The sequence below is a fragment of the Trematomus bernacchii genome, unplaced genomic scaffold, assembly GCF_902827165.1.
Source record: "Trematomus bernacchii unplaced genomic scaffold, fTreBer1.1, whole genome shotgun sequence".
Taxonomy (NCBI): Eukaryota; Metazoa; Chordata; class Actinopteri; order Perciformes; family Nototheniidae; genus Trematomus; species Trematomus bernacchii.
The window spans coordinates 5,110,772-5,133,649 of NW_022987840.1; the positions used below are offsets into that span (position 1 = coordinate 5,110,772).

Sequence of the window (22,878 nt, forward strand, 5' to 3'; positions counted from 1 at the left end):
TCATCTGCAGTCTCCCACCACGTAAACAGCAAAGTGCTGCAGGGTCTTTAGCTACAGTTTTTACTCACAAGGGGCTCGACAGTCAACGAGAAATGCTGTAAGCGTGTACGGGCGGGCCCTAATGATATTAAGCCTCTGGAAATTAACAGTGGACGAAGGCAAGATTTCATCAGAAATTAGCCTCTCTTAAATATTGTTCAAGAAGCGTGAAGAGCTGACCCATTGCTGCTGGTGCTACTTACATAGCTCCCACGCTGGCTACTCCTGCTGTGATTTAGAGGTCTTTTTGGTGGGCCGAAGTACTTATTTATGACTCTAAGTAAAGGGAAGTTTTTTTAAAAGACAGAAATGGAGGATCAATTGAAGTGTGGGTCCAAGCAAAGACCATACGCCCATGTATGAGTGCACATATGCCAGTTCAGATTGTCCATAATATGTATACAGGGTTCACCTGCAGGCTACAACAGCAGGACTGACCTATATTTCATACACACACAGAAGTATACACACACACACCAGTGTTTCCTCTTCAGCTTTAGTCTTGTCTGAGAGGAAAAGCCTCTCAAACAGCACCTGCATCAACACGGCTTACTAAAATTCCCAGCTGAAGCCCAGAGTAAGAAAATATGTTCAGGGATGTTGACACTCCCAGACTGAGTGGCCAGCTTCACCTGTTTAATGGGAGAGTGGCAGAGTGAAGACAGGTTCAGCTCCACGACTCAGAGCAAATGTAGAACACTGCAGTATACTGTAGACCGAGAGAGAGGTCACTTCAGTAGCGTGATTAAATATCATTTGTATAATTTATGAAAGCTTTTCAGGGAAAAGTAGAAGAAAGTAGAAAGGGGAAGTGGTACAATTATCTCAAGATATAGTGGAAATGTCTTCCTTCAGTTCATTCTCAAAAACTCATAATATGAAGTAGCATTAAAAAGGTATAATCAGAATGACATGTTGGTACTATTAAGAAAGTTTAAATGTTTGTCTCATGGTAATTCTAGACATCAAGTATGCTAAGGAATATGATGTACTGCACATTTTTCAGTCTATAGGAAACTGTTATGCTCCGTTGCATTGTGGTCTATTGTACTGTTATGAAAATTCAAAGTAATTTTGTACTGAGTGCTCGTACATCATAATGAGACAGGATAGTTGAAAATTAGAAACACCGCTTACAGGCTACTGCAGCAACAAGATATATAATAAGATTCTGCAAAATTAGGACTTCTACTTTAATAACTGAGAACATTTTAGGGCCATTACTTACTTATGCAATATTTGAAAAAAAAACTTTTTAATATCAACTGTCCATGCAGTTCTACTGAGGGTGTAGATCTTTCAAAACAAGTCACAATTATATGCTTGCAATTTTTTTATAATTACTGTGAAGGTATTTACGACTGTTAACAAAGGCAATGTGAATACAAATGCAACAGTGGTGCAATGGAGCTCAACAACAAACAGGAATACAAATATCAGGCTCTACAGGCAAAACTTAATCAATGTCACTATTTTTCCACTGTTGTACTGAGGCTTCTTATAGTAGGAGATCAGAGTTATTATCATATTTCTGCTCTGTTGCAACCATTGCAACAACATGTCTTGTCAAACAATAGGGAAATTACAAAAATTATGAAAAATAGTTTCACAGGCCATCACTCATTGTCCTCAAACAACTTCAAGAAAACTACTTTGATGAAAACAGACGGCTGAACAACACATAATCAACTGCATGACAGTTTAACATACTCCCATTAAATTGATGTCAGGCGTGCTCGACAGGTACGGTCGCAGGTAGCAGGGGCAGAGGCGCTGACATATACACAGTCATCATATTATCTCTGTTGCCATGACTACAGCTGTCAGCAGCTTACAGATGGGGCTGAGGGGGGGGGGGGGGGGGGGGGGGGGGGGTGGGGTGAGAGGGGCAGCGAGAGCCTTGACTGGCAGCTGTGACAGCTAAATAATCGTGTTGGTCGTGCTTTCATAGAACCACACAAACACACTCACCCACCCACCCACCCACCCACCCACCCCACACACCACACACACACACACACACACACACACACACACACACACACACACACACACACACACACACACACACACACACACACACACACACACACACACACACACACACACACACACACACACACACACACACACACACACACACACACTGAGGCAGGTGTGCCCGGCTGAAGGACGGCTGGGTCTCCTGACAGCTAATGAGAACTTTTAATGAAACACTGTATCACAGAGCTTAGGGTCCTCGTATGTACACAGGGATGAACGTTTCGTTATGTCTATATTCTTATTTCACATATAAGCAAGATAGGGATGATAAATGCAAGAGGTGTTATCCAATTAAATCTGAACAAACCGCTGCTTGCTGAATCCCAACCAGCTAAGTGACGGAGAACGTGGATAACACGCCTGGGGAGATGTAAGAGATATAAGCCCTAAAAATCCCAAAGGGAATGTTCAGCGTTATTGTTCAATCACAGCAAGCTCTATCCTTGCCTTCTGCAGGTAAAAGGAAAGAAGATTGCAATGTGTTTGTCTAGTCACTTTTAATAACATCTCCAAAGTAAAGGAATACAGGAGATTTGACTCAAATTAAATGCATACTGGCAGGAAATCTAATTCAAGTAAAAAGATCCAGTTATCAACTGACATAGCCTTTGCACACGAATAAAATTGCCTCCATAGACTTGCATATTGTCGACTATAAAGACTATTGCTCTGTTATCATTTTGGCTCTCTATACGAACTCAGAAAGATCTGGTTCTCTGAGGACTGTTGAAAGTCATTCTGGGAAACAGGAAATCACTTACTGAAGTAGAAGAAAAGGAAGCTGGTTGGAGGGGAGCAGGTAACCCAGAAAATTAAATTACAACAATCAATCACAAAAATATGAAATAAAACTAGAAACCTGCACAGATTGATGATACCTAACAGTGTGAGATCATTGTAGGTTGAGTTTTTCATTTAAAAGAAAGGAAGTCTGGAGCGCACAGCGGCGTGCCCTCTAAAGGACTTCTGGCACGGCTGTCCACAAAACTTCTCATACGAGAGTGTGCCAGGAAATGGGTGAATGCCTGTTGCAAGTGGGCCATTTTTCACTGCTTCTAAGAGGAAGCAAAGCTATTCTTCCCCTTTCTCCCCGTGAACACTGGGTTTCCAATGAGGCCCTTTCGGAAAAATGAACTGGGAGAAACATGGATGTGATGGATGGCATTTTTCAAAGCTTTGTCTTGTAATTAGTTGTGGTTCAAGAGCTCCTGGGCCCTTAAACAACTTTAAGACATTTATTTTTGACCGTTAAGACAGGATCTCCTGTCAATATTTCAGATTGATTTGTCCAGCTAACATGTCAATAAAAAAGTCTCCCATTGTTGACCCTGATCAAAGTGCCATAAGCCAGGTTTTAATCAAGATTACACTGGAAATTAATGGCTTTTTTCTATTTTAAATCAAATGCAAATGTCATTAACCAATTAAAATAACATATTTGTATTTTTACCTATAATGCGATTTACTAGTCTTGATTGTTTCAGTGTAAGAGACATTGCTGTTACATTTGCAAATTCATTTTTTTTTTTTGCGCTTTGAGAACATTGAGTGCCATCTTCTTCCATTATATCCAGAGAAGGCCAACAACTCTGAGGCAGATATCTCCAACACTCAGAAACTCACACCAACACATGTTGGTTGATAAACAGCAATACAAGTAAGAGGTAGAATACGTTTTTTGGTCATTATGAACATTTGTAAAATAGTTATGAGAATTGAGCAAGAGCATTGAGGATTAAATAAAAGTGATACTTAAACGGAGTGATGCTTAAAAGAACATACAGGACGATGATACTACTCTGAGATATACAGTATGTGCCTGCAGTAAAGTCAGTGGTCAACAGACAAATGCCACATTTTATGACACAAGTCTCTCGTGACATGTATTGAGGTCATATTGCGATGGCCTTTTCGCTTGTAGCCATGAGTCATGTGGGATGTATGGAAATTGTAGTAGCAGAATTAATGATTTGTGTCATGTCAAGAGGGGGAAAAGCATAACAAATAAGAGAAAAAACACAACCCTGTTATCAGTACAAGCTTAGGGAGGCACATAGGGAGAAAAAAAGCTCACACACTAAAGTAAAAAGAAATGTAAAAACATTCAATGCAATTGAAAATGTTAATCCTCTGATATTTTAATCCTGAATAAATAGAGCTACAGGCTTTAAGTATCTAGCACATTCCTGTGCATCTATAGAGGATGAAGAAGGGCACGAGGAGAACAGCCAGTGGCAGTGAGGAGAGGTCACACGTGTCATGATGAATTACAGTAGCCGGGCTTGTCTTGGCTGCTTGTTCATTAATGAGTCCTCTTAGGGGAGTGTGCTGCGACAAAACAAAAGGACACATCAACGGGACATCAATTCTCATCAGCTCTTTACAGTCTGCAGTGTGCCGCTTGTTGTGGATCTGCTTGTGTGCTTTCATAATGGAGTACAGCTTCCCTAATCTTTAAATGACAAAAGCTAATTTGCCTATTTTCTGGTTGCACTCTTTTTTGATTACACTTATAGGACTGGAAATACCAGTGAAACATAAAACAGGCACTATCAGAGTTTTAGATCGAAAAACAACTTGATTTGTATTAGTCATGCCCAACCATTTATCAATCAGTTTGTTATTTATATTAGTGGGAGGGCTGATGCAGTCTTAACAGGCACTACGACACACAGTACAATTCACACCTAAAGGATCTGGTTACCAAATTCAACCAATGGGAGGATATTACATTGCACCAATTGTTGTAGTTTATTTTCTGTATTTAGGCAGACAAGTCAGGTGTATACATGATGAAGATTTCCTTCAGTCAATGTTATTATAATGCCTACACTTAGAAATGATTAAATATCTAATGTATCCACACTTATAAACAGCCTAGCGACAGAGAGATGATAAGACTGCATGAGGAACACAATCTGTCACATGCTAGCACTGAGCCACCAATAACTGGAGGTGTGGAATTCTCTTCCCTGACTGAAACTGCTAAAACACGTTAAAAGCTGCCTGACAACACATTGTGTTAAAAGCAAATGCCAACTTGCTCTCTATGGATTACAAGTGTGTGTGTGTGTGTGTGTGTGTGTGTGTGTGTGTGTGTGTGTGTGTGTGTGTGTGTGTGTGTGTGTGTGTGTGTGTGTGTGTGTGTGTGTGTGTGTGTGTGTGTGTGTGTGTGTGTGTATAGTTGTGTTTGCCAGAAACCGAGTGTGTGAACTAAGTGACAACCATGAGTGCAGGCCCACGCCATACTCCCACTGCACAATGGGCAATGCGATAGAAAACGAGGCTAATGGATGAACAGATGAATAGAAATTTGAATCAATGGATAGATGAAGAGTTGGATGGTGTTCAGGATTGTAGGTTCAGTTATGCAACCATTAAAAGCAGCAGAAGTTACCTTATGGGTTAAATCATTAAATGACACCAGAAACCCCATTTTAGAATTCCCTACCTCCCAAACCCAAATGCTGTGGATGAAGAGAACATTTCTTTATTTAAGCTTTGGGGGAACATCTTCTGGGAACTGCTTACTTTTAAAAGGGTTATTATTTATGTTCAGAGTACACCGTACATCATCATACTGTACGTAACCCTTTGGCATTGAAGATGTTCCCTTGGCCTGAATGGTATGCTGAGAAAGGGGAATGTCAACTGTCTTCGCTTGAAAGGCCAGGAGACCGGCAGAGCTTTTACTATAACGAGAAGCATGTTTATGACCCTTTCAGAGAGTGTATGTGTGAATACATGTGTTGTACTCATGGGCTAGCAGCAGTGTGTGTATGTCTTTGAAGCAGAAACATCCAAGCTGGTTCTAAACTGAAATAGCGATTTCCTTTGTTGGAAAAAACACCTGTATTTACATCACATGCCAACAAGAAAGCTCCTTTTTGAATGCAGAAATGACTGAATAAATGAATATATAATTGCTCTGACCTAATGGTCGTCATTATTTTTTTTGCTTGAATACACCATCACCTCCTGCCACCTGTAATTGCTTTGTCCTCGGGCACACATGTGAGATCTTGACAGCTCAAACCTGGCAACCTTGTCGCTCCAACTACATCATTTAATGAATAAGACTCACAGTCAAGACTGTATGCACTTTTGACCTGCAGCCTGATGTACTTTGGACTTGCAACTCCAAATTGATCCTACTGTATCTCCATTAAGCCAATACAGGTGTCACTAAATAAACCAGGACTGTAATCTTTAGAGTTATGACATTATGTTCTATTATTTGTCTTGACATTCACACTGTTTTATAACCTTTCAAAGCTAACTCCCTGCCAACTGATGTAATAACTAATTGAATGAAAAAAGTTATTTAACAACTCACACGTTTGTTTAAGTAGCCAGCACACCTAGTTGACTGGGTAAGGGTTGCTGAAACAATTTGTTCTTTAGTCAAGAGGCAATACATAACTTTTTTTGAGTTCCAGATCCTCAAATATGAAGATTTGCTGTTTTTTGTAACATCCTTATGAATCATATGTGTGCTTTAACAAGTCTCTAACAAGGCTTTGAACTATATACCTTAGGCTTTCTAAACGTTTGACATGTTTTATAGACCAAACAGTTAAACCATTTATCAACAAACTTTTAAAAGGAAATGTCTTCCCTGTAGGTAAATAAATGTACGGGGGGGGAAGTGACCACCAAAGCACTTACAGATATGGCAGACACAGCACCAGGCTGTCTGCTGTAGACATGAGGAGGTCCTGAGCCAGATCAACCTACCACTGGGATATTCATATACGGCCAGCCCTGCCCAGCCCGGGGCCATCTGTTGCCCTCCCTCTAATCCAGGGGCTTGTCACTGATGATTAGCCGGCCGTTCGATCACTCTCCCTCAGCGTCTACCATTATATACAGTATTTCTGCTTTATTTTGTCGATACTAGTGTTATGGCATGGCGTAGAGTGCTCTTAGCCTAGATGCCTACAAATCCTCTATGCTTTATCTCATTATCTTTGTCTCTCCCCCTCCCTCCGTCTTTATTTCAGGACTATTGTGCTGTTGTTAGGGCTTAAATGAAGACATGCACACTCCCTTTTGACTCCACTTGTCTACAAATTAACCACCTTCTCCAATTTCTGTGGCCATGTACATCTTTAATATAGCGATGGATGTCTTTTTTTGGCACAAAATACATAAAATGCTAGATTTGAGCAGCAGTTTCAAGGATAAAGCACCTACTGCTTGAATGCAAATGAGGTCAATAGCATCAATCAAGTGTATTAATTGAAGGATTTACTACCAACTTGACTTTTAAAATCTGTTTGAAATCCTTCTCTCTCAGATTGTGAGCAATAAAATCTGCCCGTAAGTGTGAAGGTTGACTCTCTGGAGAGGGTAACAGACATGGTCATAGTTTAGAATACAAAATAACTAGTTAGACAGATTTCAGTGAAATTTGGTACAAATATAAAGGTACTGTAATATGAAAATTCAATACAGTAGTACAGTGATATGATACGATCATACTTTGGCTGATCAAGTCTGAGCAGCAGCGCCAGTTGTAACATCAACAAAAACAAATGTGTGAGTCCAAAAACAAGCAAACATTTTTTATAATATGACAGTTATTGAAGATAATAGTATATGTTCATTTCCCTTCAAACTACATTTGATCTGGGATTCATTTTAGGATTGACTATTGCACAAAAGAGTGCTTGAGTCTAAGATTTGAATGTAACAATTCATATTAGGAAACACATTGTTGTTGGCGTGTGGTGCAGTGGGTTGTGCGTTGGTGTTCGGACAGGTTCAAACCCCACTGCAGTCAGCATGTCGTTGTGTCCCTGGGCAAGATACTTCACCCCAAATTGCTCCTGTGGGGATTGCCCACAGTATTGAGTATGTAAGTCGCTTTGGATAAAAGTGTCTAACAAGTGACATGTAATGTAATGTAATGTAATGTAATGTTCTAAGGATGCATTGTAACCAATCTGATGGTCCTTAACATTATTTTTCTAATATAACTCTCATTCTTGCTTACCAGAAAGTTATATCTTGCTTACTGATTGTTTGCTCGATACTGTAATCATAATACCTGGTAGCTTACGTTACCATTGTCATTTTGAGCGTGTTATCAGACCGACGTTAGCGATTAGCTCAAATCACTGCTATGCAGACAGACAAAGCTGCTAGCTACAGTTAATTACTGTTCTCTAATCACTTTGCATCTGCTTTGTAGCATTGTGCAGTCAAATTTACCTGAAACTCAAGCACAACATGTACAAGTCAGAAGACAGAGGGGTCAGCCTTATTGTACATACCATCAAATCAGGGATTGGCAACTACTGTCACAAACAATTACCTAAAGCCACTGTCCTGTCACTGTTGCTTAGGGGCACTCTGAGGAATTACTGCACCATTTTTACTCAACAAACCAAGAACACATGGTCCAAAAACAAACATAAAATCATTCAGAAATCAAAACTGCAGCAGTGACAAGTGACTTTTAACAAAAGAGCAATGCTATTATATAAGATACAAACCAGTAGCAGCTCAGTATTCTAATGAAATATTGTCATGATACTTAGCAATATTTAATGGCTATGATATATGATTCTTTAAGCACACGGTAGATTATAGCTGTCTATCTACTGTATGTGTATATAGTTTATCACATGATCTTATGATGAATGAATCTTCTTGCTGCACAGCGATCCAGTTCTACATCAGCTTACCCTGCAACAACACTGAAACTACTATGCAACAAGAAGCTTTTATGTTGAAAATAGACTTTAAAATATGCCCATGTATTCCCAACAGCAGAGTAAAACAACATGGCCAGTGGGAGAGATGAAGGATAGGGCTGCTGTACGGACAGGAAAATATTTACTCCTGAGCCTCCTCCATCTCTACGGCTTTATTAGAGTAGCATCAGTGGAAGCAGCACACCCTCTAAATGTCACTGCTTTCTTCAATGACGCCGCTATTCCTTTCAGCCCAGTGAAGCTGCCTTGTTACCTCCCATGGGAGTAAAAGGCCTGTTTTGAATACCAGTCCCTGACCACGAAAGTACTCGGCTTCCTCAATGTGGGCACAGGACATGTTTGTTTTTCAACTAGTGGTTCACTGCAGACTTGAAGAGTCCCCACAGGGACGTGACCGCTGTGAAACACAAGCCCTCCATTTATTTTTTAAAGAAGACTGGAGAAAACTATTGGCAAACCAGGGAAATGTATTCATACCGGATTATAAGGAATGAGTGGGGTAATACTCCGGTACTACCCGAGTCATTCCATGAATAAAAACAGCATCTAGCCCCAAAAGGCCCTTGAGGGAGGCACGGCTTACCCGTTAGCTAATTGTAGTAAATGAATAGACATTGTAGGTTTTACATCAAAATGTCCATGTAAAGATGACTGAATGTACATTTTTATGCTGCTAAAATTGAGCAAAAAAATCGAGTAGGTCAGACTTCTATCATATACTAATCTTTTTACAGCAGCTTGTGTCCCTTTGATTTACGAGGTCAAGGCTGATAATCAGGGGAAAAAATCATCCCCACATAACTCTATCTAAATAAATCTATCACTGATCTGCTTATTCACATAATGTCATTGCACAAAATACACTGTAGTGTAGCTGACACAGTGCCCCATCTAAAATATGTGATGAGCTATTTGAATATGGTGGAATAAGGCAGCAGGAATCCTCTTATGTCACTCTAAATAAAGTTTTTAGGATGAAGTGTAATCTCTAATCCTGCCATGCCTCCTATATCAGTAAAGGCCGGGTTTTAGTGTAAGCTCTACCAAACTCTGGCATCTCTTTGGCATCTTTTTCCAATGGATGAATTGGCTATTTTAAAAACACAGTAGGTTGGAGTGAAAGAGAGGGGCGGGGGTGTAAAGCCATAAAACAGGTCAGGGTCAAAATGTGACGTACTGTGCAGCTATTACTTTTAAAAGCAAGTGCAATGTCACTAGTGTACACTATTGGCCAGCTCTGTATCAATTTCCACAGGGGTGACGCTCAACCACAGATCACTGGAGCTTGAGCATCACTGTTCCTGTTCCAGTGAAACAAAAACTAACTTTGAAAAATAGCTTCCTTCCTCTTTTAGGCATAGAGCTGCTGAGGCCAAATGGCTGTCGTTTCCAGAGAAAGACTCCACAGGCTGCTGAGTGCTCACTTTCCGATGGTTGTAGGGCCAAACACAAACAACAGACACAATTAGCCTCCATTTCCACTCCAACTGAACGGACACAGGCATACGGAATTAAAATAAACCCCATTGGCATACTGTGTAATGAAATATGAAAATCCCAAGGAAATTGTCTTAATTTATATGCATGGCCTAAATGTGTTTCCTGTTGCTAAGGAATTTAAACAGAGGCTGGCCAATTACCTACCAGGCTCTTGTTGGCCTTCAGGTGCTATGCTAATTAGGGTCATAGAGGGTCACGTTGTAATGCACTCACCAAAATGAGGCTGGACTCTCCAGGGGATTTTCTTGTTTTGGAACAATGCCAGTCACAATCCTGCTGGTATCAAAGCCCCTTCATCAAACCTTTGTTTGTGTTTCTATTTAAGACAACTGTCAGTGGCAATGTGGGCGCAGGTATTAGCAAACAGCTATTTAAAGAAAAGGATTTCAAGGTGTACAGAGAGAGCCCAATCTAATTTAAGCCTGGGATAATGGGTGATGCTGGCGGTCAGGTTAGTTGAGGACTTGAGTCAATCAAGTATGCCGCCAAAAAAATCCTGTTATGGAATCAGAAAAAGGCAGAATATTTAGCCAAAGTGACTCACATACAATTAGATGATTAGATTAATTAGCTCTCTAACTTTTGTTTAGATCTATATCTCAAGGCTCTACTTTTCAACTGTTTGTTACAATCAGTTTGGCTGAGGGCGTTTTGCCATATTAATGACCTTGGCTTTCTGTATTGAACTTGTGAACCTGTCATAACCATTCTCCCTCAATTTCCTGGATGGCCTTTTCAGTTGGTCTGTTGTACTGTAATAGCAGGTGATTGTGCAAGAACCACTAACAATCCTCAGCAAGGGTGATATCCTTCACTGCTAGTGCCTCGCTGAAAAGAGGAATGTATTCGGCTAACAATAGCCTGTCAGCCACGCTCGCCCTTCCCATGCATTGAAAGGTGACATCGGCGGGACGCGGTGACACACATCGCTGCGTTCAGAGCGCTGAAAGCTGAAGTGGTCTTCATTGTATGATACTGTGTAGGACTGAAGCTCCATTGTCTCTGCAAAGAGACATGTCATTACAGATGCAGGGCTGGCAAATGTATAGGGCTGGTACATTTAAACACTCACCCATATAGACTGATTATTTTTAAATGGTCTCATTTGCGCATCTTATAAAACTATGGACTATCTGCCAAGAATATTTGTTATTGTCTTTTCTTACTTTTAGATGTATTTCGTTTTTGAAACAATGAATGAGAACTTATAAAATGGCTCCAGGTCGATAAAATGTCAGAAAATAGTGTCCATCTTTAAAAAGCAAAGCATGTAAAAGGTTGCCAATCAGAAGCCTGTTTAGCAACCTGCCTTTTTTTCTAAAATGTGTTTCAAAATGTTGTGTGGGTGGATCTGTATCGATTTATAATTCAAATCCAAATGTTACCAGCTAATAACACACACAAACATGTTTGCAAAGTAAGTAAATACGTTGGAGAATTTTGTTTGATAACCTGTGCATAATCTTTCAGGTCTACGACGTCGAGAGGCACGTGCTGAGAAGTGTGACTTGACCCAAAGAGACGAGACGGTACGTGAGTTAAGATTGGGGTTGATCAGGGGCCAGGAGCGCCCTTCGTAATCTGAATGATAGATAATCTAGATCGCAGAAAAGATTATGGGTCCCGCATTTAGCGAGGGTGGGAGTTAATAAACAGAGATCAGATTGGGACGTCAAACATCGTTGATACATTACTTGGCACCTGTTGATGCAAGCCTTAACCTCGATAACAATGTTGAATTCATCATGAAACTGCACCAGAAACACTTACAGTCGAGTATATAGAGAATGCCAAGATATTGAGTTACATTATTTGTTTGCTTGAATACACCACCACCTCCTGCCACCTGTAATTGCTTTGTCCTCGGGCACACATGTGCGATCTTGACAGCTCAAACCTGGCAACCTTGTCGCTCCAACAACAGAATTTAATGAAGCAGACACACAGTACCAGAATGGGAAATAATGCACCTGCCTCAGTGTGTGTGTGTGTGTGTGTGTGTGTGTGTGTGTGTGTGTGTGTGTGTGTGTGTGTGTGTGTGTGTGTGTGTGTGTGTGTGTGTGTGTGTGTGTGTGTGTGTGTGTGTGTATGTATGTGTTGGCACTTAGCACTTCTCATAAACATGCAGGATGTAGGGAAATGTGTAAGATCCATTGTCATCCTGCATGGTGTGAAGACCTATGCCTCCTCACTATTGGCAACACATCGAGCGGCTTTGGAATTTTTTTGCACATTTTACTGTTGCATTATATGTGAAAACTGTGGCTCTTAAACAGAGATACACAATATAGCCAGACAGGGAAAGAGAGCGATAATGATGCATAGGAATAAGTGTGCAGGGAGTGCACAGTTGAGGGGAAGTGACAAAAAGAAAAATGGTGTCAAAATTGCGCATGAGAGGGAGACAAACTCCTTGGAATCTCTCATAGGCCCCGGAAAACTGTGGCACGCCATTATGACCGTCATCATCACCACCACCGTCCTCGTGGTGGCTATAATCATTCTCGTTTTTTCTCCTCAGTTATTTTGTCTGCCACCTTCAGAAATATCACTTGCAGCGTCTAGAGGAGCCCGTTGTCTCTATCGGCCTCATTTGAATAAAATTCTCAGAGCAAAAAAAACGCTGAACTGTCTCACCTTCCAAAACAGATACATCATATTTTCACACAAGGCAATAAAAGCGATGCGGGCCCAATTCCCCACAGTTTTGAAGACAGGGGCTGTATTTCAGCTAGACTCATCACTATGCAAAACATCAGAGCACTGCTTGCCACAAGAATATTCCCTCCACTGCACACTCTGAAAATGTGCATAAACATCATCAGATTTTATGTTTTTTTCTTTTAAAAAACAAGCTTCCACTGGAAATTAGAAGTATGCAAATGTGGTGGAAATAATACATTTTGATGTACATTAAAGCACTTGGTTTCAAAGCTCTAAATTGCCCTATGTGATTTGAATACTCCACAGGCAATTGTAAAAAAACAAAGAGGCACAGAGAAAAAAGACCCCAGGGCAGAAATCAATGTGCTACCTTTTATTTGGGAAGAAGTGAACAAACTCCAAGCACCGGATTACATTTCAAAGCACGGAGCCTAGAGCTTTCCAGTTGAAGAGCATGTATAGTGTGGGAGAAGGTGGTGTAGCGTGGGAGAGAGGCGTAATCACTATGACCTACAGTAGGATAGATGTAGGTTAAGTTAGTCCCTCTCTGTGCCTGCAGTGCTCACTCGGCCTTTCTCTTCCTCTTTCCCCTGGGCTGTCTTTCCTGGGTTGTTAAATCCCTGCTCCTTTAATCTCCTTACTCAGCTACATCCTCTTTAAAGATGCAGAACCACAGGAGAGACGCGGTATACGTCACGGGGGACTGGTGCTGGGCGAGGTAGGGCAGGACGAGAGGAGCGGGGGTGTTTGATATAGGGTTAGGGCGAGAAGTTGAAGTGGTGACGAGAAATATCGTTTTTGACTAATTGTGTTTGTGTTCAAAGAGCACACTTTAACACCGGAGCACTTCTGTCTAATTGAGGATTAAATCAAGTAATTTAATTTATGGCTAACGGACTTCCTGATGTTTTTCTTCAGTTGTGTCCATTATAAATCCCAATGCTAATGATCACTGCAACATCTGATCTCTAGAACCTTAAATCTGGCCATCACGCTTAGTAGTTGGCTTCCCATGCATGTGAACAGTGATAATATAATTGAATGGATCCCACTGTGAGTGTCAGTTGACTCCACATGACTCATAGACAGTCTCATACAGCAGTGCAGAACACAAGCATACATGTGCAAAGATGAGAAATACAGTAACTGCTCATCAATCTACACATACACATACGTACATATGCATTTCTAACACACACACACAAGCCCCCGCTAATTCAACGCTGATATCAATACCATCAAAAACAATTCCACTCCGCTTCCCTCACCAGGGTCTGTTGTGCAGCAATGCCTATCAATCATCTGCTTGCTGAAACACACAGCGGCAACGTTTCAATAATGGTGCATCACCTGAGACTCAGGGAGATGAGAGTAATCCATTCAAAAATTGATCACGGTTGTCCTGTGTGCTACATGCGATTCAGAATGAGCAGACGGATCTACTGTAGACTTTCTGGGTCATCTTTCATGTGTATGTATCTTTGAAGTTCAGCAGCGTAGACATATACCTCAAATCACACATTTATGAGACAACCAAAGTGTGTCATCTGGAAACATAGTAGACCTGTGCAAGTTAATTGAGCATGAAAATGTGTCTGTTTGTGTATACTCGATCCAAGAACATTTTGATTTTCTAAATAGAAAGGCAGTACGGAAGGATGAACTGATTTTTAATGTTACCTCAAATCTAAAAGTTATCCCATCATTCAGTGAATATTTGTTCACAGATAATGAACTGACACACATGATCAGATCTCGGGATCAGAGCGTGGGAGGTCGCATAAGATAACAGCCCCAACAGCACACACTAATTTGCCATCTACCCACCGTTGTAAACGTGCCATATGTAAAACAAGGGATCCAATTTAATCTGTAATTAGTGGTTTAGCAGTACCTGTTTCCCAGAAGTAGACAGACTTCTCATCGTCTGTCTGAGCGTGAGCCTCCCAGAAACCACAGAGCAGCAGCAATGTCACCAAAAGGTACCAGCTCCCCTCTGTCCTTATTCTGAGGGTCCCTGCTGCACCCCTCCACCCTAGCCCCATGGTCCGCCACAGGATAAAAGTAAATCCACTCAGCTCAGAAGGTCAGTGACGGCAGTGTAGAAAAAAACAAAAAATAAAAAACACACTAGTCCAAAAAGGCAACAAGAAGTGAAGAGTGCTTGTTTGAGAGAGTGAGGGTGTGTGTAAGAGTGTATGAGTGTTAGAGAAAGGAGTGTGTGTGTGTGTGTGTGGGGTGTGTGTGGGGTGTGTGTGTATTCAGTCCTGCACGAGTTGAGGTCCGGTACTTGGTCTTGTGAAGGACAGAGAGAGTAGTTTTCTCCTCTCTTTTGTTTGTGCTCCTAACTTGGCAGGAAGGTCCCAGAGAGGCTGTCAGTGAGCGAGCTGCAGATGGACGCCTCGGTCTCCCTCCTCCATCGTATCCGCTCCCACTGTTGCCGTGGCTGCCTCTGTCCTCTGGCTGTGGAGCAGTGACAGTGGGCGAGTGTCTGCAGTGTTGTTCGCCTCCCTCCCTCTCGCTTGCTCCCGCTCACTCTCTCACTTCGTCTCCTATTCGCTCCCTCATTTGCTCTTCTCCCCGTGCAACCCTGCTCTCCCTCTCTTTTTTCTACTCAGTTCCCTCAGCTTTTTTTATATTTTCCCTCATCTTATCTTCTCTCTCTCTCTCTCTCTCTCATGTTCCCTTTTTTTGTATCACACTCCCTGCATCTCTGACATGCTCCTTCTCACTTTCTCTTCCTTTCCTCTCCCGTTGTTGCTTTCTCCCGCCTAGGGAAACTCCCCCTCCCCTCCTGCTTCTCCACTCGTCCTCCACTCGCAGGGCTGGGAAGGCGGCTGGAGACCAGCAGTGCTCACACTGGTCTCAGAAGCTCCCATAAGCACTGCTTCCAGGATCAGAGACAAGCAAGGCTTAATGCAGAGCAGGGGGAAGGGAAGGGGGGTTGATGGGGGATGCAAGGAGGAGCAAAACACTAAAGCAGAGCGCAAGAAAGAGATGAGGGAGGGGGGGTTATGCTTGTGAGAAAGGGTGTGAAAGTGAAATGATGGAATGGAAGCAGTGACAATGAGGACATACAGTAACAGCCTAATAATGTGATATGAGTATTTATAAACACAAGCCAACTTGTTGTAAGTGTGTTAATGGAATTTAAAAGACAAAATTAGAAATATCCACAACATATTAGGAGTAGGATTATAAATGTTTAAGCGTGTTTTATAGACTTTCGTTTGCACATACACACAATGTTACATTTCAACACACAGAAGTTGGAATGTACAGTAGTGTGTGTACGGCTGATTTAATGAGACACAGATAAGACAGAAGTGCTAATAAACAGTATATGACTACATCTTTGATCCAAAATCTAAATGTAACACTCTTTAGGATGAGAAGCTGACATTCCCCTTATTTTAGCAGCAGTCGTTGATCCACAGTCAGAACGCAACAAAGATGTTAACATAGTGGTGAATATTGAAATAGATCTCATAGTTTACTACTTTAAAGAAAGTTAGAAAAGCCAAACTTAATAATTAAATGATAAGGCTGATATAACAATTTCAAGCATGAACAAATCCTGCAATTGTTAGGGACTATTTTCTACTGTGTATAAAAAGATTTGATGTACTACAAGAGTGTATACACTTAGCTACAATTCTCCTTCCGAATATCCCCTTGCTGTCTCAGCTATGCTACCTGACAGGCTAAGGTCGCGTCACAACGTCTGACTGACAGGCTTAAAGTCTGGCAGTCTTACCTGTTCCTTTACTTGGCCAAAATCCTGATTAGTGGCAGATGTACACAACAATGGAGGAAGACAACTCTTGTGTTGTTGTGTTTTTCTGTTAATCGAGAGAAGTAATTATTGGTAAAGACAACAAAAAAAATAAAGCAAGTGGGTACCAGCAATAATTACTTCAAAAGCCAATGTCCTTGAAGCTATAGTTTCTCTAACAGCAGCTAAATGCTGACTTTAATGAACAAAATAACTTGTGCTAATCCGAGTGACTGTATAAACTAAACGTCTGCCTTGTATTGTCTATTTCTGTTTGTGGATCTTCAAGCAACAACAGAACGTCTAATTGTTTAAGCATATATGAGGGCAGGCAAAAGAAAGGATATCATACTCAGCATCAATTCCATATAAAAACATTTCAATGTTACTTTAGAAACTAATAGTAACATTAATATCATTCGGCAAAAGTCAACTATGCACAATCAATATCAATAAATCATTATCAGGTAACTGCTGAGAGTACAGAGGCTACAAACACAGAAAGTATTGTGCTTTATGTAACAGATTGCTTTTCCCAACACTGCACTGATGAACATAATAGTGTTGGATATTCATAATTGACTTGCAATAAACTTTCTTGGAAAGTCAATGCTAGAAGGCACTGACTAAAATTCCCAGCTCTGCTTTTTTGCAAGATGTGATTTTGTGTTGCCTTCATTGAGCTGTGACCTTTTACCCTTAGCTGGAGAGTGGTGGATTGCTGCTTTTGCTTTGATTCGGAGTGAGTTACTTCACAAGAGAAGTAGTTCAAGTATCTCAGGGTCTTGTTCACAAGTGTACGATGCAGCGTGATATTGACAGACTGATTGGTGCAGAATCTACCGTGAAGTAAAAATGATGCAGCCGTTGAACAGGAATGTCATGGTAAAGGAAGAGGGAGTGGGAATAAGTAGCGCTGAATGTTGCCAGTTGTTCCGTCTTTGTGCCCTCATCTATGAGCTCTTCTATGACGAACATAATGAATAAATGGATCAACTGTAAGGGGCTGAAATGAGTTTCCTTCCCGGACTATCTGGGCTCAAGGGAGAGGGCAAGGTCCACGGATAGAAAGGAGAGGCTTGGAATATAATGGCTGCTCTTTCTATGGAGGCATTCCAGGCACACCCAACTTGCAGGGGACCCAGAGCAGTCCCCCAACACATTGTAGGGAATACATATCTAAACTGGCTGTGCAAAACCCTGGGAGGATGTGGCTTGGGAGGACATTTTGGCTAGCTTGCATGAGCTGCTACCAGAATATCTTGGTTGCTACTTTGCCAACCCACGGCAAAAAACATTAATGAGTCTTCTACAAGAAACATGTGCAGTTATCTGAAAATAATGCACACCCTACAGCCAATCAAAATTAAGTATTCCATATGAAAGTGGACCATTGCTGATGTCATGCTTAAGATAGACCGATGAAACAGTTGTACCTATATCTGTTTGACTAGAGGAGTATCTTATTGGGGACACATGATCATAAACAAAATATGGTAAGATTTGGAGCAGAAAACTTACCGTATTCTTTTTTGGAGCTGCTTTCAACCAACCCCTGTGTGATGGATATTGGGCGGTGATTTTCATTGACTCACCCTAGTCGGTATTCATGTATTCATTCTATATAACTTGACAGGGTGACAGTATTCTTAAAGTGTCAGCAACGTACTGCCTGTATTTCAGCGTCTTTGCTATTTAATATCAACTGCGAGCAGCCCACCAGATTCAGTCAGACAGACAAGAAAAGTATATAAGACAGGGCAGATGTAGGTGGAACTGGCAGGATAAAAATGTCAACACCAGCCCCCACCTGAAGGCTGGCAGGATAATCTTTATCAGGAGATGACGAACAAGCCTTCCCTTCAGATCCGCTTTGACATTTATCTAATTACCAACATCTTTCAATGAAAAAACCTAATTTGGAAAATGGTGATAGGAGCAGTCACTAACTCCACTGGATAAAAAATAACTGCCAAGCAGTCTGACAACAGCGAGCCCTGATCTGTATCAACGGGTGTTGACTGACATGTGAATGCCATGTCAGACCATTATCTTGCTGCCAAGTTAAAGTGAAGCCTGCTTTTAAAAAATGAAGATGCTCCATCATTTGTCTACATTAGATGTGTTCTTTTCTTTCTTTCTTTAAATGAATGGCTTGAAAAGGCATTGTGTGTCCTTCATTTACTTTGTTACACTAGCTTTATTATTAGACATCAATATGTGTTTTTCTCCTGTGGAGCAATTAACAGTTGTTAAGGACAACTACTCCAGTGATAATGTAATGTATTTATAATTATTTATATTACAGAACATGTGTGGCACCCAGGTGGTAAAGGTTTCCGGCACAAAAGAAAATGTAATATAAGATAAGGCCAATTACATAAAAGCATGATTTTTGTATAACATAAAGCGTATATATAAATGTGACATTTGAAGTCTATGTACAATGAGCAATAACTTTTAAATAGGAAACCACTGTGTCAAGCAGTCAACATCTAAATCGTAATATTAGTTAATTAGTGGATTCTGGATTTTTTAAATGTCCTTAACTTAATGTTAAATGTCATTAAATGTTTACCTTTTTGCTACCACTAGAATTATTATGAAGATTGTATATATGTATCTTGCAATAATTAGTTTTTGTTTAACTCTTAGATTTAAATCATACTTCGTTCTTAAATTGTATACACATATAGACTCATCTTAGCATGGTTATGGTTTTAAAAACATTATGCTGCATGAGTTACTTTGGATATTTACTTTGACAATGTAATTATTGCATGCGTACATTAAATTAATCTGAATTAAACCTTTTAGAGCATCCCTAAACAGTAAGCAACAGTGGATTATTTGTCAACCAGGTATTCTTTTTTTTTTCATTGCGGTTTTGATATTAGTTGTGTATGTATTGAATGTAGGCCTATATGCACAATTGACAATAGGTGTTAAGGTGTTAAATAAAATAAGATAGAAAAGATAGAAAGATATTTCAGCATATTTGTTGAATACACTTCTGTGGTTGCATCTGTAAATGTTGACAAGATATATTTTTGTCATGCACACCCACGCACCACTATGACTTCTGTGCATATTTATGAGCATCTGTAGGCTGGTTAAAATCAACAGATATTTTCACAACATGTACGCTGCAGGTTCACATATAAGCTGCCCTCATTACTGCATACATACATCAACTTTACATACTGTACTGTATTTTCCATGTTATCCATGTATAGACATATTAATCCAGTCCTGTTTGCTGTATTCTGTGCCTTGAGCTTTGTTTGGTTATCTTCGTTGTTTTATTTTACTGAAATGTATATAATTCAAGTGATTAGATATTAGCCACGGTATGTAAAGTCCTTCAAGACATGCTTGGAATGAAGGAAACAATGACATTAAACCTATATGTGTAAACAATGTAGACTCTTATACAGTACAGGTCAAACAGTGTTATTGTCATGTTGAGGGTCTTTTGTCCTGTAACCTACTTTTCCTCCCGGGTATCATTTAATCATCACTGTACCTTATCATTAGTGTTGTAAGTCACTGTTATTTAATTAACGTCATCATTAACGTCGTTAACCCGTAGTTTGCTGTTTTCTAAATTGTTGCTCCGAGTGGTTGCTTATCGGGGGTTTAAGGTTTCTTGACTAATAATTACAGTAAGAACAAAATAATATACCGATAAGCCTGAGGCACTGCGGCCGCATTATGGTTGTAAATCATTTCTGCTGTTCATAAAAACCTCAAATGCAAGTCTTACTAAATGTGATATTATTTTGTATACCATATATATGGAACTTTTTTCCAATTGTATTTAGATATTTAACCCTTTGAGACCCACGGGGCCGTATACGATCCCAAATATCACGTTGTGTTCAAAGCGTCATAACTTCTCAGCTGTTTGAGCCAGAGACATGCCGTGTGTTTCCTCTTAAACTAAAGAAACGGCACTAAACAACTCTATTATGTTTTTCATTGAGAGGCGTTTACTTATTACGGTGAAACGAATGCACGTAAAGTTTTAAAAGATGCACATAGTCTCACCTTGATTCTGGCGCATTGCTTATCGTTTTCTGTATGTTTTATAGGTCTATTATAGTGTATATAAGTCTCCATTGAGTGACATATATCATTAGCTGAGGTTGTGCTGATTTCTGGGATGTGTAACACTTGATTATACTGTAAATAAATTACAATTTCTAAGGCAAAACACAAAAATATACAAAAACGGAAATGTCCTATGTGGGTCTCAGAGGGTTAATAGGTTTTGAAACACATGTTCCTAAAATTCTATATTGTTTTTAACATTTACAATTATTTGTCAATTGTAGCTAAAATTCTACCAAATATATTTTTAAGCGGTACATGTGTATAATCTGCTCTTCTGTGCGGCACAGCCAGCAGTTTGATAAGGGTCGACTAGGTAGATGTGATGAAAAGAGAAGATGATTGAAGTAATGATAGAGCAAACGCAATCAATCCACAAGAAATTAAAACTATTATAATTGATTAATCAAATGCAATGAATCAACAAAAAACACATTATTGCACTCCTTGCAGTGAATTATAAATCAGTGCTCAAGGGGCCCCTGCATGAATGTTATTTGGTAATCAGAGCAAAACAACTCCAAGATCCACAGCATGGAGGCCATCATCAAATCTGGCTTCTTTGATATAAAGCAGCTTTTATTTTACTGAAGGAGAGCACGTCCATTTTCTAGCAAAGCACTTCAAATATGTCATTCAAAAATAATAACAATCCTCTCAACTGATAAGCTGAGACCAGAAAGAGTTAGATATTTTGGTATGAAAAGGACAAAAGTTAGCATTTAACAAACAAAAGCCCACATTTGAACATACATGATACCTTATTATGTCATTATTTGTTTGTTTCTTAAAATACAAATCCACCATTTGATCTGACACTGTCAAACTTTGATTGATGGCAGGAAATGAAATATATAACAGTCCTTTTTGAAAATGAAAGCTGATGAAAAGAAACACCCTGGGCTGTCACAATCATAAGACTTTTAAAGACTGAGCCTTTGTTGTCTTTTGAAATATTCAACATCATAAAATGTCACAACTTGATATTAGAGATATTAATATCACCTTGTGGCATGTTTTCTATAATAAGAAAGCTCTTTGGTACTGATGATTAAAGCTGATTCTCAGGCTGGAGTGCTTGAAGATTACTGCTGAAATACTCGATAGTGCTGATGATTGACAAGAGCACATTATTATTGGGAATGTGTATGTTTACATCCACTGACAGGATATAGTTATGTACTGGGGACTTGTGATAAGCCAGAATGTGTGTTATTACATATCAGTACATATTCAACATATTTGAAGTGTTTTTATATAAAATAATGCATTTTGAGAACTTTTAGGTAAAAGCTCATTTGGAGAGTCATTTTTCCCCAATGCTACCCTTGCTGCCGACATCAGTTAAATTGGTTCAAGGTGCATTTGTTGAGGAGGATTGTGAGACAGCTGAGGCAGAGTCCACCATCTATGGACCACATACAACCTTCCCTCCCTTCAAAATATTCCCTGGCAACATTAATTCAGCACCCCCGTTAATGGAAACCAACAAATAAAATATCCTTTTAATCAGTTAAGAGAGAATAAAAATAAATCAATATAAGGCTATTCTTGGGCTGTGCCGCATAGTTTGAAGCTTCAATGCTTTATTGATAACATAGGCATTCAAATTCTACACAAACCATCTTATGCTGTGCAGGTATTTTTGGAAGGCGTTGAAATGTGTTGAAAGCCAGTATTTCTGCACAGTAAAAGACAAGCATTAGACTTTTTTGGGAGTTATTAGTATTATCCTATTTGTAGAATAAGTTTCCGATTGTGGCTGCGTGGGATTGTTTTTGACTCGCTATGCACTTTACTTTAGATCAGGGGTGTCCAAACTTTTTTCTCCGAGGGCCACATACAGAAAAATATACGAAGGGCTGGGCAGCTCCCTAGAGGTGAGGTATATTGCCTCTTAAGTTCAGTTATAAGTTGGAAAAATCAATCCAATGTAGGAAATTATTCTTGATACTTGAAAATGTGGTAAGAAAAAAACCAGCCTACATTACAGCTCTCCATAGGGTTTCATTTATTTTGTTA

At 39.9% G+C, this 22,878-nt stretch overlaps 1 protein-coding gene across 1 annotated transcript in view; it reads right to left on the bottom strand.

Annotated features, from left to right (window-relative positions):
* Nucleotides 1-15,194, bottom strand: part of LOC117468518 (thrombospondin type-1 domain-containing protein 7A) — a 125,609-nt gene extending 110,415 nt beyond the window's left edge. Inside the window, exon 1 of the mRNA XM_034112689.1 lies at nt 14,863-15,194. Coding sequence (XP_033968580.1) covers nt 14,863-15,013 — 151 coding nt within the window. The 5' untranslated portion in view covers nt 15,014-15,194. The remainder of the gene's footprint in view (nt 1-14,862) is intronic.
* Between the last annotated feature and the right edge of the window lie 7,684 nt (nt 15,195-22,878).